A 14,310-nucleotide genomic window follows, 5' to 3' on the forward strand; every position below is an offset into this window, starting at 1 on the left:
ATTTATGTATGTTATATATAAATGTATGGAAAAGGGACATGAAGGGTTACGCCAAATTTGACAATAAGGGCCTTTGTCAAATGTCTAGATGTATGGGTGAGGAATGGCAGTCACACTTCCCTGTGTTATTATTGTCTTATTTAACTAAGTAAAGCTCTTATTAATTTCTCTTCTGCAACATAAAGTAATACATTATTTTTAAAATAGTGATAATGAAGGATAAAGTATCAAATGCAAAACACTTAGGAGAGTGCTTGGCAGATAATAGGTCCTTGATACATATCCGTGTTTTCTTTTAATCCTTTGCTAGAACAGATTAAGAGTTGTATGAATTTAAAAATATCCCAGTGAGTGCCTACTGTATGTCCTGGGGAGAGCTTATCTGTGCCGAGAGCTTATCTGAGGTCCTTCTAATCTGCCTGTGAACAGAAGACAAATTCACAGATACTTCCAACAGTGATTTGGATCGGCTCATGCGCTCCAGTCATGTTTATGCCTTATACCTATGCGCTACCACAAACTTCTACCATGACTCCGTTACTCCGTGTTGGACACATACAGTTTAGTTGTTAATGTTCAAAGTAGCTACAGTTCTGATCATGTTTTATTCCTCCCCTCCCAAGGAGAAAAAAGCTGTCTTTTCACGCATGTTCTTTCTTCCCGCAAAGCTGTCGGTTCAAGGCTGTCTGACTTACCTGTGTGTTCATTGGCTGGGTTCGAGAGTTCCAAAGGACTCAAAGACAATGGTTGTTTGTTCGTGGGCTAGACACCATGCCAGGTCCAGGACTGGAAGATAAATGGTGGATGACAGCTTTGTATGATCGTGCACATGCCACAGAAGTGTAGGATTACTTAGGAAGAACATGGGACTGAGAATAGTGCTGACAGAGTTTGTGGGGAGGAGCAGCTAGAAGAGGTGAGAGAACAGCATTGCTATAGTAATGAAGACAGTGGCTGAAGAGCAGGCTGCATGGCAAAGGCCAGTGTGGAATGAATGGCAAGTTGAGAGCAGTGACACTAGAGCAGTGTTTCCCAACCTTTTTTGTGCCATGCCCCACCTTAACCTTTCTAAAATTTTTATGTCCCCCCCCTATGTAACATACATAATTTTTAACATTAAAAAATTGATTTGTTCACTTAATAAACATAAATGATTGGTTCTAGGAAGAAATCACTATGAAATTGTTAACAAAACACAGTAAGTAAAATTTCAAAACATATCATGAAAAACAGAAATTTAAATTCCAAATAATTTTAATACAGATTTTTCTATATTAATTTATTATTTTAATTTAGTGTGATCCTTGCGCTTGATGCTTGCTGCAGAGATTTTATATTAGGTTCCAATTTGGTTAGCTTTAGTCTCCAGTCTCCACGTTGTGTTATATCCAGCCAATTTCTTTTTTTTACCAGTAAATCATTTACAGCACTAAATCCACATTCAGCTAAAAATGAAGATGGGAATGGTAGCAATAGTTTTCTTGCACATTTGGTTGAATTTGGGTATTTGATTTCTGTTTCCTCACAAAGCCATGCCATAGCTCCTTTGATATTAAATAAAGCTTTAACTGACTCATCATTTTGCAATTCTGCGAGTTCTTCTTGATACTGCATATTTGATATGTGAGACATATCCACTAACATTGGCTGCATCATCCATGTTGGGAAATCAATTTGTTTTAAATCAGAAAATCTTTCTTTTAAATCAGCCGATAGAATATTCAAATGATTGACAATAACAAGTAAAGCGGTATCAGTTACTTCACATTTTTGGAGCCAATGAAACTGTTTAAAGTTTTTGTTGTTAATATGTTTCTGACATAACTCAATATTGGTAATGAAACCAAATATCTTTGCTTTTGCATCGACAAGAGTTTTATTTGTTCCTTGAAGTTACTTATTTAATATATTTAGTTTTTCAAAGATATCAGCTAAATAACTCACAAATGCTTTACCATCTATTGTTAACAGATACTTCATTTCAGGTTTGTTGCTTAAAAAATCACTAAGAGTATCAAACAGTTCCATAAATCTTTTCAAACAGTTTCCTTTAGATAGCCATCTTACTTCAGTATGAAGTAAAAGTCTCACATGGTCTTCATTTTGTTCTTCACAAAATAGCTTGAAAAGACGCTCACATTTGGCACTAGCTTTAATAGCATTAACACACTTTATTACTGTATGTAATACTTCATTCAGAACAGGCGAGATGTTTTTAGCTACCAAGTTTTCCCTATGAATAACACAATGCACAAGAATCATTTCTGGATTTCCATCTTTCATCAATTTTGAGCAGCCATTTTTCTTGCACATCATATTGGGAGCACCATCTGCAGCACAAGATGTTATATTTTTCATTGGTATATCATTGACATCTAAGTAGTTTTTAGCTTATTATATATATCTTTGGAGGTACTGGTGCTTTCTAATCTTTTACAGAACATTTCTTCAGCAAAATGTCCTTTATCAATATATTTTACATAAGTTATCAATACTGCCTCACTGTCTCTCAAAGTTGATTCATCCATTTGCAAGGAGAATTTTCTTGTTTTCAGCTTTTCAATAAGTTGTTTTTCAATATCCTCACTCATTTTGTCTATTCTTCTGCTAACAGTATTGTCACTGAGTGGCATAGCTTTTACATCTTTTTCAAGAACCGTTTTAAGAAATGCTGATATTAACGGTTTTATTAAATTCTCTCCTATAGTGTGATTTTCTCCAGTTTTAGCGATAAATAAATTTGATAACTAGCCTCAAGAACACGATTATTAGTTGAAGTATGAGCAGTAAATAGAGACTTTAATGTTGTTCTTTTTTCAAAAATTTTCTTTAAAGTTTTAAAGTAAGTCAAATCTGAATTAATATGAGCACTATGTTTCACCTTCAAATGCGGCTCAAGACGACCTCATTTCATTGATTCATTGGTCAAGCATTGCTGGCATAAAAGACAAAAAGGAATCCGCTCATCATGAACAGCGGGTATGAACCCAAATTTTAAATATTCCTCCGAATATTGATGAGTTTTTTCTGGCTTGCACCACTCATTTTACTATGGGCTATAAGAAATAAAAGTAAGATCAATTAAAAACTAATATTAAAATATGTGTTAAAATATATTCAATGTGACATAGAGTAAGCGTATACTAAAAATTCATATTTATTTAAATGTATATAACACATTTACTACACTCACCGCAAATCAAAAGGTATCTATATTTTTTCCACTTGACAAAATTTTCTGGAAAGTTATGCTTCTAAAATTAAAATTGTCGTGCATGCACTATTATAGCCCCAATAATATTTATAAAATATTATTGCTTTCTAGCCCCGATGCAAGAAGTACTTAATAAAGAGTTTAATATTGATAAAAATAAAATCAAATACCCAATTATATCTATACAATATATATATGTATATTTATTAAATCAACGAGCTTTTACAACAGTTTTGACTGACACTTATTTCAAATTAACACCAACTGAATGATGTGAAACACTACAGAAGTTGCGATGGGCCAATTAGGTGAGAATAACTGCGTTGTTTAGCGAGTTTTTAAAATATCCGGGGTTCCCCGCGGCAGACGGCACTCTCCGCGGTGAACCCAGGACGAAGTTTACTTGTCGACGCCAATCACCCAGTTGATACTTTGGTCTCATCAAACGAAATTATACTTAATAATTATTTAGTGCAATTATTTAAGAATTGCATTTTTTGTTAAATTTGGCACCGATATCTAGCATTGCATTTAAATGGCCCGGGGCGAAAGAGTTAAAGTCGTGTCGAGTCCATTTTCAAATTGCCCCCCTTAACTATCGAATTGTCCCCCTTAACTATCGAATTGCCCCCCTGTGGGGCGTGGGCCCCACGTTGGGAAACACCGCACTAGAGAGAAGGCAGCGACCAGATTAAAATGACTTTCTAAGCGCCACCTTGGAATTTGCCTGGGGAAATGGTGGCACAGAATCAGGTCTCGGTCGCCCTCTTCCCTAACGCCAGCCGAACTGTTTTCCATCTGTCCTGAGCGGAGTAGCGCTGGCTTGAGCAGGAGCACCTGGGGACTTTCTGGACTGCAGAACCCAAGGGTCACGCTGGAGGCCACATCAAGCCTGGGACGGGAAGGCAGAGAGCCCTCAGGGGATGTCAGGATGCCCTGCTTCCCGGCGCAAGTTTGGTCTTTAGAATGCTGTGGATCTTGGGATTAAGGGCAGGACCAGCCCGAAAGTGGCTCTTGGAGGACCCCCCACCCTTAAAGAACTATGATAATGAATAAGAATACATAGGTTGGGTCTTGGCTTTTCTGTGATCAGAATACAAGCTTTATCAGCTGAGGGACCAACGAGGAAACTGAATTCCTTGTCATGGTCTGTTAGTCCTGGTAGGGTGGGTTTAACCTGTGGAAACAAAAACTCCCCAAATCTCAGTGACGGAAACATAGCAGGTGTTTCTTTTTTTGTTCTATTACATGTCAGTCACCCACGATCTGAGGTCTCTGCATGAGGGACTCAGGCTGATGGAGGCTCTGTTACCTGAAGAGTCAATGGTCACTATGACGGGAGGGAGGAATTTGCACACTGACCTTTAAATGTTCTCACCCAGAAGTGACGCATTTCATTTTATTTTTTCATATTCATTGGCTAGAACAATTCATATAGGTACATGTAGCTTTGGAGGTTGGGAGGGGGGGGTCAATCTTTTTATGCCAAAGTTGGGGGAACTCTATATAGGTCAATGTGGAAATGTCTACCACATCTGGGAATAGAAATGCCAACCCAGCCATTGCTGGTCCGTAGGTCCATTGTGCCTTCTGTCTCTTACCAGATTATGGCTTAAAGGGCTTCGGCAGCTGGACCTGACCACTAGAGGTGAACAGAGTCCTGAGTGGGCAAAGCAAAATACCCTGAAAGGGGCCTGGCAGCCAGAGAGAGGACAGATATGCAGAGCACCCAGAATAGAGGGCAGCTCCTGCGGGAGTTGGCCAACCGCAGCCCCTGGCCTGACCCTGGCCCGACCGACTGCTGCTGTGTGGCTTTCAAGGTAAGAATCAGCTTACGGTTTTAAACATTTGGAAAAAAATGAAAAGAACAATAGCACATCAAATGCTTGACAGTGTGTTACGCCTTCTCCTAAAGCTTTTGCATTTATCACCCCCGTTCCTCTTTTCCCACCCGTGTGGTAGAGAGGTGCCGGCAGCCTTTCTGTAGACGCGGTGTCTGGAGCCTGTAGATAGGCTAAGTAGCTAGGGAGAGCTCATGGGCCAGCCGGCTGGAATTCAGACCCAGAAAGTCTTACCTCAGAGCCTGTGCTCTTAATCCCTTCCCTGAATGACGAGCTTAATACTGTGCGCAGAGCATTTAAGTGACACGAGGGAAGATGCCAGCAACATCTGCATCCTCTGGTGAGTTCCCAGGAGAGAGCATCGCTGTGTTTCTGAGAAGCAGGGAGAGGCTTCCTGGGAGGAGGGGCCGCGTTTCTACCAGTGTGATGGGTAGAAAAGATAGATAGAGAGAGAGAGAGAGAGAGAGAGAGAGAAGGGTGGGAAGGAGGGAAAGGAAGGAAAGGGAAAGGACAGAAGGAAAGAAAGAAAGAAAAGAAAGAAAGAAAGAAAGAAAGAAAGAAAGAAAGAAAGAAAGAAAGAAAGAAAGAAAGAGAAAGAGAGAAAGAGAGAGAGGGAGGGAGGGACGGAGGGAGAGAGGGAGGGAGAGAGAGAGAGAAAGAGAGAGAAAGAAAGAAAGAAAGAAAGAAAGAAAGAAAGAAAGAAAGAAAGAAAGAAAGAAAGAAAGAAAGAAAGAAAGAAAGTTCACTCTTCTGATTAGTAGACCTTAGGTTTGTATAACAAAAATTATACTCAGCTCTTGCTATTATATTTTTAATTTAGCCAATGGAGAATTTATGAGAATTGATTTGCTCTCTTGCTATACATGTAACTGCATAATGTCCTCCATTTTGCCTCTTGGGGCCATGAAGCCTAAAGTGTTTACTATCTGATACTAACAGATCAGTTTGCTGACCCTGAACTAGTGCTGTGAGTTCAAAGAGAGACCACCATTAACATTAATGAAAGCAATGATACCAACATGTAGGAGGCCCAATAACGATATAAAAAGCCTTTGTATATGCCTGACCAGGCGGTGGAGCAGTGGATAGAGCATTGGACTGGGAAGCAGAGGACCCAGGTTCGAGACCCTGAGGTCGCCAGCTTGAGCGCAGGCTCATCTGGTTTGAGCAAAGCTCACCAGCTTGGACTCAAGGTCGCTGGCTCGAGCAAGGGGTTACTTAGTCTGCTGAAGGCCCCCGGTCAAGGCACATATGAGAAAGCAATCAATGAACAACTAAGGTGTTGCAACGAAAAACTGATGATTGACGCTTCTCATCTCTCTCTGTTCCTGTCTATCCCTCTCTCTGACTCTTTCTCTGTCCCTGTAAAAAAAAAAAAAAAAAAAAAGCCTTTGTATAGATAAAAAAAAAATATGATTCTCCCTTAAACTTTTTAAATATGGAATGTTCAAACAGACACAAAATAGTAAAATGGACTCCCAGGCACCTAATAATTTCAACAAATACCTAGTTTTGCATGTTGCCCACCTGTGTCTAGACCCCTCCCAATGCTGGGGAATTGTAAAATACACAGGCACATTGTCATTTCATTGGAAAATATCCTAGAATGTAACAATGGTAGATGAGGACTTCTTTTTTTAAACACGTAGCCACAATACCGTTAAAATCACTGACAAAATTAATGACAATAACTTCAGGTTATCTAAAACTAAGTCCCCATTCAGTGTTTCCTAATTGGCTCAAGAAAGGCAGAACTTAGACCTTAACCAGGCTGCAGAGGCCGCAGGCAGTGAAGAGGAACTCGATTAAGCCAAGAAAAACAAGAGAAAGAACAAAACAGAAGCAAAGTAAAATAAATAAAAAGCAGTGAAAGATACAAATTATGGAATTAAGTGTATCAGTTGCTTATTGTTATGAAAATGACAAATCCCCTTATAATTTTATGCAGAGTCACTTAAACCCTCGCAACAGTGAAGCATTTTTAAATCAAAGAGATGAAAAAAATGGTTTAAATTACGGTAATGTGTAAATAGATACCAAGAAAAATAGAGGTTATAATTTTAATAGCAAACTTACAGGAATTTAAGGTTAAAAAGCACAGAACGGGATAAATAAGGACATAACTTAATTGTAATAGGCACAATATAAAAGAAGATCTATTAGTTATAAGCACAAATGCACACATGAGACTGAAAAATACAGAGGAAAACTTATTAAAATTCAAAGGGAACTTGATATTAATAAAATTTAATGTGTGATCTTGCTATATATCTTTCAGAATCACCCAGAGTCAGGCAAACTATGTCTTATAATAAACAAAGTTGAATATATTTAAGTTTTATTCTATGAAGGGGGGAAATGATGTTTATTTTTGTACATCTGTGGAATAGTTCCAAAAACAGATTATGTTTTTAGGCCTAAATATTTATAGGCCATGTTTTCTAATCATAATTTAATTATTAGAAATAATTCTAAAAAGGAAATCAGTGCTGACCTGATAACCAAAAAAGGTCTTAATTATGTGTTAATAACATCCTTCTAAATTATCCTTGGATCAAAATATAAGTCAGAACTGGAATGATCAACTAGACTGCTCACAAAAATTAGGGGATCAGGGAACGTGCAGATGCTCCAGTACTTTCAGTCTTTTGTATAAGGGCATTTTCACCAATGAAATAAAAGTTGGGTTTGCATCTCATTTGCATAATCAAACAACTTTATTTGTCTTGTCATTTGCTTTTCTGATGTTCTTGTTTAATAAAAAAGAATCAAATGCTTCTTTTTTTTTATTGCTTCATATTCATTTTGAAATATTCCCTAATTTTTGTGAGCAATATATCTAAAGAGCAATTAAAAGAAAATTTTCTACCAAAACCTATGGGACATGCTAAAAGCTAAAAACTCAAGGGAACTGTGTATCCTTAGGCACCAATATTTTAAAGTAAAATAAAGAGACATAAACTGTGTCTTGAGAATTTAGAAAAAGAACATAAAAATAAAACGTCGAAATAAGAAGTATTAAAGATGAGGGTTAAAGTTGTTTGAGTAAAAAATTGACATGTAGAAAAGCTAAATGAGTCCAAAACCTGGTTCTTTGGAAAGACCAATAAAATCAATAACTTTTTTTTTAATGTAGTTGAGAAAAAGAAACAGCCAAAAATGTATATAATTAGGAACAAGGAAGGTGATAAAACCACAGAGACTACAACATATTCTGATGCTGGTGAAGACCAGGAAGCCACCCAAGCCCATTTCTCCCACTGGTTACAACCACAGGTTCTGGACGGAACACCAAAGCAATGACCAGAGGCCTCTGAGAGGTCAACACCATGGACAGATGGGGTGAGAAGTCCATGGACAGATGGGATGAGAGGTCTGAACTTGACAAACTACCGTATTTCCCCATGTATAAGACGCTCGCATGTATAAGATGCACCTTAATTTGGGGGCCCGAAATTTGAAAAAAAATGTATTACATGAAGTTATTGAACTCAAGTTTTATTCATCATAAAATTCATACAACTCATCTGCGCAAAAAAGCAAGAAATGCAAGTAAAAAAAAAAAACTACAACAGAGGTCCCCAAACTACGGCCCACGGGCCGCATGCGGCCCCCTGAGGCCATTTATCCGACCCCCACCGCACTTCCGGAAGGGACACCTCTTTCATTGGTGGTCAGTGAGAGGAGCATAGTTCCCATTGAAATACTGATCAGTTTGTTGATTTAAATTTACTTGTTCTTGCCCTGGCCAGTTGGCTCAGCGGTAGAGCGTCGGCCTAGCGTGCGGAGGACCCGGGTTCGATTCCTGGCCAGGGCACACAGGAGAAGCGCACATTTGCTTCTCCACCCCTCCGCCGCGCTTTCCTCTCTGTCTCTCTCTTCCCCTCCCACAGCCAAGGCTCCATTGGAGCAAAGATGGCCCGGGCGCTGGGGATGGCTCTGTGGCCTCTGCCTCAGGCGCTAGAGTGGCTCTGGTCGCAACATGGCGACGCCCAGGATGGGCAGAGCATCGCCCCATGGTGGGCAGAGCGTCGCCCCATGGTGGGCGTGCCGGGTGGATCCCGGTCGGGCGCATGCGGGAGTCTGTCTGACTGTCTCTCCCTGTTTCCAGCTTCAGAAAAATGAAAAAAAAAAATAAAAAATAAAAAAATAAATAAAAATAAATAAATTTACTTGTTCTTTATTTTAAATATTGTATTTGTTCCCATTTTGTTTTTCTACTTTAAAATAAGATATGTGCAGTGTGCATAGGGATTTGTTCATAGTTTTTTTATAGTCCGGCCCTCCAACGGTCAGAGGGACAGTGAATTTGGCCCCCTGTGTAAAAAGTTTGGGGACCCCTGAACTACAACCACTGTATATAAGACACACCCAGTTTTTTTTTAACCTCAAATTTTTCGGAAAGGGGTGCGTCTTATACATGGGGAAATACGGTACTAGTATAGTGGGGAAATTCCTGGGTTTTCTCCTCTTTAGGCCCTGGCTGGACTCGGAGGGCAGCCCCGCCACTGCTGTGTGGAAGGTGTCCATGGACAGAGGTTGAGAAAGAAACCTTCAACTTCTGACCAGGACAGGGGGCCTCCGGCACACTGGGGAGTGTGGGAGCAATCTCCCTTTCTTTCCTTCTTTTCCTTTTCTGTCTCAGCCTATCCCGGGGGTGGCTTCAGCACAGGTGCTGGCACCTGAGACCTTGAGAGAAAATGGTTTCTAGCCAGAAGAACCGGGAAAAGGGATCCCTCTGGTCCAACTTCCTCGTTGGAGAGTAACGGGTGGGGAGAGGAGGGTGACCCCATTATTTTTCCACTTGTCTCTCACCGCTTTGCCTGAGGGCAGCCCCAGGCACACAGAAGTGTGGAGAGTGGGGTGTCTAACACTCGGACAGTCCCACCTTTTTTGTCCAAGGAAATGAAAGACCCCTGTCATGGTCAGTACATGATTTTGTCATTGGCCAAAATTTATATACCTATATGCCAAAAATAATGAATTTCACTTTGTATAAACTAAGTTCAAACATACGCATATGTTCAGGAAGAAGAAAATGTGCATAAGATATCATAGAAGATACAAGAAACTTAAAGGTCTACCATTGAAAAAGAAACCACAAGGACCAGTTCATTATGCAACTAAGTTCTTTACATGTCAGCAAGCAGTTAATGTCAGCATTACTACACTATTCCAGACTATAAAGGAAGACACAATGACATTAATAGCAAAAATAATTTTAAAAAATAGTAGAAAGAGGCCTGACCTGTGGTGGCGCAGTGGGATAAAGCGTCGACCTGGAACACTGAGGTCGCCGATTCGAAACCTTGGGCTTGCCTGGTCAAGGCACATATGGGAGTTGATGCTTCCTGCTCCTCCCCCTTCTTTCTCTCTCTATCTCTCTCACTCCTCTCTCTCTAAAAAATCAATAAAAATAAAATATTTAAAAAAAATAGTAGAAAGAGCCTGACCAGGCAGTGGTGCAGTGGATAGAGCATCAGACTGAGACTCAGAGGACCCCGGTTCAAAACCCCGAGGTCAATGGCTTGAGCACAGACTCATCAGTTTGAGTAGTGTTGCTGACTTGAGCACAGGATCACAGACATGGCCCCATGGTCGCTGCTTGAGCCCCAAGGTCACTGGCTTGAAGCCCACGGTCGCCAGCTTGAGCCCAAAGTTGCTGGCTTGAGTAAGGGGTCACTCACTCTGTTATAGCTCCCCCACATATGAGGAAGCAATCAATGAACAACTAAGGTGCCACAACGAAGAACTGATGCTTCTCATTTCTCTCCCTTCCTATCTCTATCCTTATCTGTCCCTTTCTCTGTCTCTGTCACAAAAAAAAACCCCAAAATAGTATAAAGATCAAAAACTACAGACCAATATCAGATGGCTATAAATATCAAATAATCTGCATGTTGTCAATGAATAACACGCTGTGACTAAGTAGGCATTTTCCAGGAATAGAAAGGTATCCACTGTCAGAAAATTGACCTCATGGTATTCATTTCTACAGCAAATTAAAGGCAAAAATACACTTTCTGTATTAAAATGCTTCCAAACGCATTTCCTAAACTTCAGCAGACACGAACAAATTCAAGGTTAAGTAGGAATAGGTGGAAATTTTAGAATATAATAAAAGCTACTTACCCAAGACAGTGACTAATATCATCTTAAATGGCAAAACACTAAAATGGTTTCAGTTAAACCGAACTAGACAGGGAGGGCTACTATCACCAGCATCATTCAGCTTTGCGTTGGAGATTCTAATGTAGTAAGAAAAGAAAATGTGAAAACTGGTATAAATAGTAGAAAAATAATTCAAGTATATCATCTTTTGCTTATTACTAAATTGCGTGCCTAGAACATGCATGATCAACTGATAAAGTACTGGAATTAACAAAGACTTCGTTGACGGGAGAAGTATTAAAAAAAAATCAATGGTTTTTTCCTCTGCATTAGCAAAAATGATGTAGAAATGGAAATAAGGAACCATTTTGCATTCACCGTCGGTGTCTGCGCTTTACCTGTGTGCTGTGGGAACAGCTGAAGGATACTGAGCCTGGGAGAACGCGGATCAGGTTTGCATTTTGAAAGAATGCTTCGGCAGCTCTGGCGAGACTAGTTTGAAGCAAAGAGACCAATTACAAGACTGCTGCAAAGATCCAGGCAGAGATGATGAGGCCCCAAGCAAAAATGGCAGTAGGAAAGAAGAGAAGGGGAAGGAGCTGAGATCATAAGTGCGGAGAATAAAGAAGGATTTGCGCTCAACTGGTGGGAAAAAGCAAGAGGAGAGAGTTACAGAAGGCTCCCTGGGTTCTGGCCGGGGCCCTGGGGAACAGGTATCTGATTCTTGGGCAGAGATGCAGGAGGCTGAGCAGGCTCCCTATGCTGAGGGGCGGGGTGTTCAGTTTGGGCATGTCATGGGATGTGTAAGTATTTAGCAGGCAGGTGATTGGATGGAATTGAGCGGAGCATGAAGGATGCATTCGAGGTGTCGTTAGCAGGTTGGTCTGGCATGTCCAGTGCCGTTGCTGGACCAGTGTATCTTTTCGTAGGAAACTGACTCCCAGGAGGGGGGTGTGCACGATGTTTACCTTTTAGACTTTCAGATCAGTATGCCTCTCCCTCTCTCCGCTTTGCTCCAGACCCGTGAGGCTCTCCCGTGTGGGCTGTGTCCAGGCTCTCTTGCTCTCTGGTTTCCGGTTGCCTTTGGTCTTGAGTGAATGTTCGAGCTTCTGCCAGGCTGTCTTCGCTGGTAGCTATAGCAGCTTGGTGACCTCCTGACAGCCTCTGTCACCTGTGCCCTTCAGCCTGCAGGGATTAACAACTCTCTGCAGGTGCCCTACTCTACCACTCTACCGTATCCCTGCCTGCACCTCCACAGGTGGTCCCTTTATGAAATTCCTCCGAATCTCCCCCCATCTGATGTGCTGTTTCCTGTTTGCTACACCTGGTTAGTCAATGGGTACTGTCAGAATTGCTTTGGGTGCCCATTAAAATACGAGTCTTGGGGCCAGATTGGGAACCTTCCCTGGTCTTCTTGGCAACCCTTCTAAGACAAGATCATATCATGAGCCAGCTAGTTGAGTTTAAACAGCTCCGTGCAAGGCTCTGCCGTTGTGTGACCTTGGGCATAATTGTTTTACTTGTCTAAACTTTTTGGTTTCCAGAAATGTGAAGGGAGTTCATAGTTCCTACCTTATGTTATTTTTCAGAGGCTTAAATGAGGTAATCCGTGTAAAACAGCAGGATGCTAATAAGCTTCCAGTAAGCGTTATTTGTGATCTATTGATTATATCCATTTACTCTCTCTCTCTCTATATATACTAAGATTTCGCCAACTCTTAGGTCAAATGAGACTTGGTCCCTGCATTCCATCTTGCGAAGGACACAGAGAAGTAAAATAATTATAAGAAAATGCAATTAGAAAATGCTTCAATATTTATAAACTTTTAATCTAGGACGTTTCACAGATGCCATCAAAGCTGTAGCCCGGAGCAGGTGTGCGTCAGCTGTGCGCTCCGTGGGCGACAGGGTTACGGACTTACACACCTGCCTTCGTAGACGGAGATGTTTTCTGATGAAGTGCTCTGGGAGTACAGGCGAGGTGGGGGAAGCAGGGCAGTTTTCAGAGACTGTTGTGAAATGGCACAGCCATTTTAAGCTGTCCATCCAGCGGACAGGGAGGCAAGACAAGTGTTCCTGTGACAGCAAATAGCGTGTGGACTGAATGCACGTGGAAAGCAGGGGAGTCGCTGGGAAGGGCACAGTCTGGTATGATGAGCACACAATGTAGAAGCAGCTGATGAACGGTGTGGCTGCTCTTTCATTCCTCTAAGGTTTATAGTACTTCTCTTATGGGCCAGGCACTGGTCTGGGCATTGGGGACACAGACAAGTACAAAATGACTGTTGTCTGTTCTCACAGAGCCTACATTCTAGTAAGAGTTTCAAACTGATGGTCAGGCAAGTAGATGTATAATGTGACTGGTGACTATTGACACAGTAACATATTATAAAGCAAGGTGAAGTGGAAAAGTGGTGTGGGGCAGGGTGGGCAGAAGGGGGCAGTAGAGGGTGGCCAGGGAAGCAGGGAAGGCCTCTGTAAGCAGAGGGAATACAGGAGGTGGCCAAGAGGATGGCTGGGGGAAAGCCTTCCAACAGGGGTCACAGTACAGAGACGTTGACGTAGAGTGCGCTTGGTGCCCTGGAGACGCAGCGAGGAGCCTGGTGACTTGAGCAGAAGAAAGTGGGAAGGGGGATGAGAGACGAGATCAGAGAACCAGCGGGGGGTTGCGGCTCATGGAAAGCCTGGGAGGCCATTGTGAGCATTTTTGCTTTTACTCTGAGGGAGGCCATAAAGCCACATGGGGTTTTGATAGCATCTGACATCATTTACTGGCTGCAGTGTTGAGAACAGACAGTGGGGGGGGGGCAGAGGGCAGCAGGGTTCCCACTTAGGGAGCTACTGCGATTCTCCATGGGGAGGGGGTGCTGAGGCAGCCTGGGAGCCGTAGAGATGGTGAGGAGGGGTCAGAGACTGGCTGGACTTTGAAGATCAAGCCAAAGCGTTTTGAAGATGGCTCACACGTAGTTGTGTGCACCAGAGATACGAGGTCTGACGAGTGGTTTTTGGCATGAGCACTTGGAAGGTCACAGTAGTTATTAACTGAGTCAGACAACTGGAGGAAGGAGAGGGTTGTTGTGAGAGCGTGGAAGTCGGGGATTCTCTTTTAGACACTTTCCACTGGAGACGTTGAACAGGCAGCTC

General features: G+C 41.7%; 1 protein-coding gene across 5 annotated transcripts in view; it reads left to right on the forward strand.

Moving 5' to 3' along the window:
- The window catches only part of SAMD12 (sterile alpha motif domain containing 12), a 392,266-nt gene that overhangs the window by 91,232 nt on the left and 286,724 nt on the right, over window positions 1–14,310 (forward strand). The window contains exon 3 of one of the 5 annotated variants that reach the window (XM_066265773.1): window positions 4,819–5,034. The exons of the other annotated variants lie outside the window; for them this stretch is intronic. Within the exon in view, the coding sequence (XP_066121870.1) occupies window positions 4,933–5,034 (102 nt within the window). The 5' untranslated portion in view covers window positions 4,819–4,932. The remainder of the gene's footprint in view (window positions 1–4,818; window positions 5,035–14,310) is intronic. 5 annotated transcript variants of the gene reach the window in all.

Source organism: Saccopteryx bilineata, chromosome 3, assembly GCF_036850765.1.
Source record: "Saccopteryx bilineata isolate mSacBil1 chromosome 3, mSacBil1_pri_phased_curated, whole genome shotgun sequence".
Lineage (NCBI taxonomy): Eukaryota > Metazoa > Chordata > Mammalia > Chiroptera > Emballonuridae > Saccopteryx > Saccopteryx bilineata.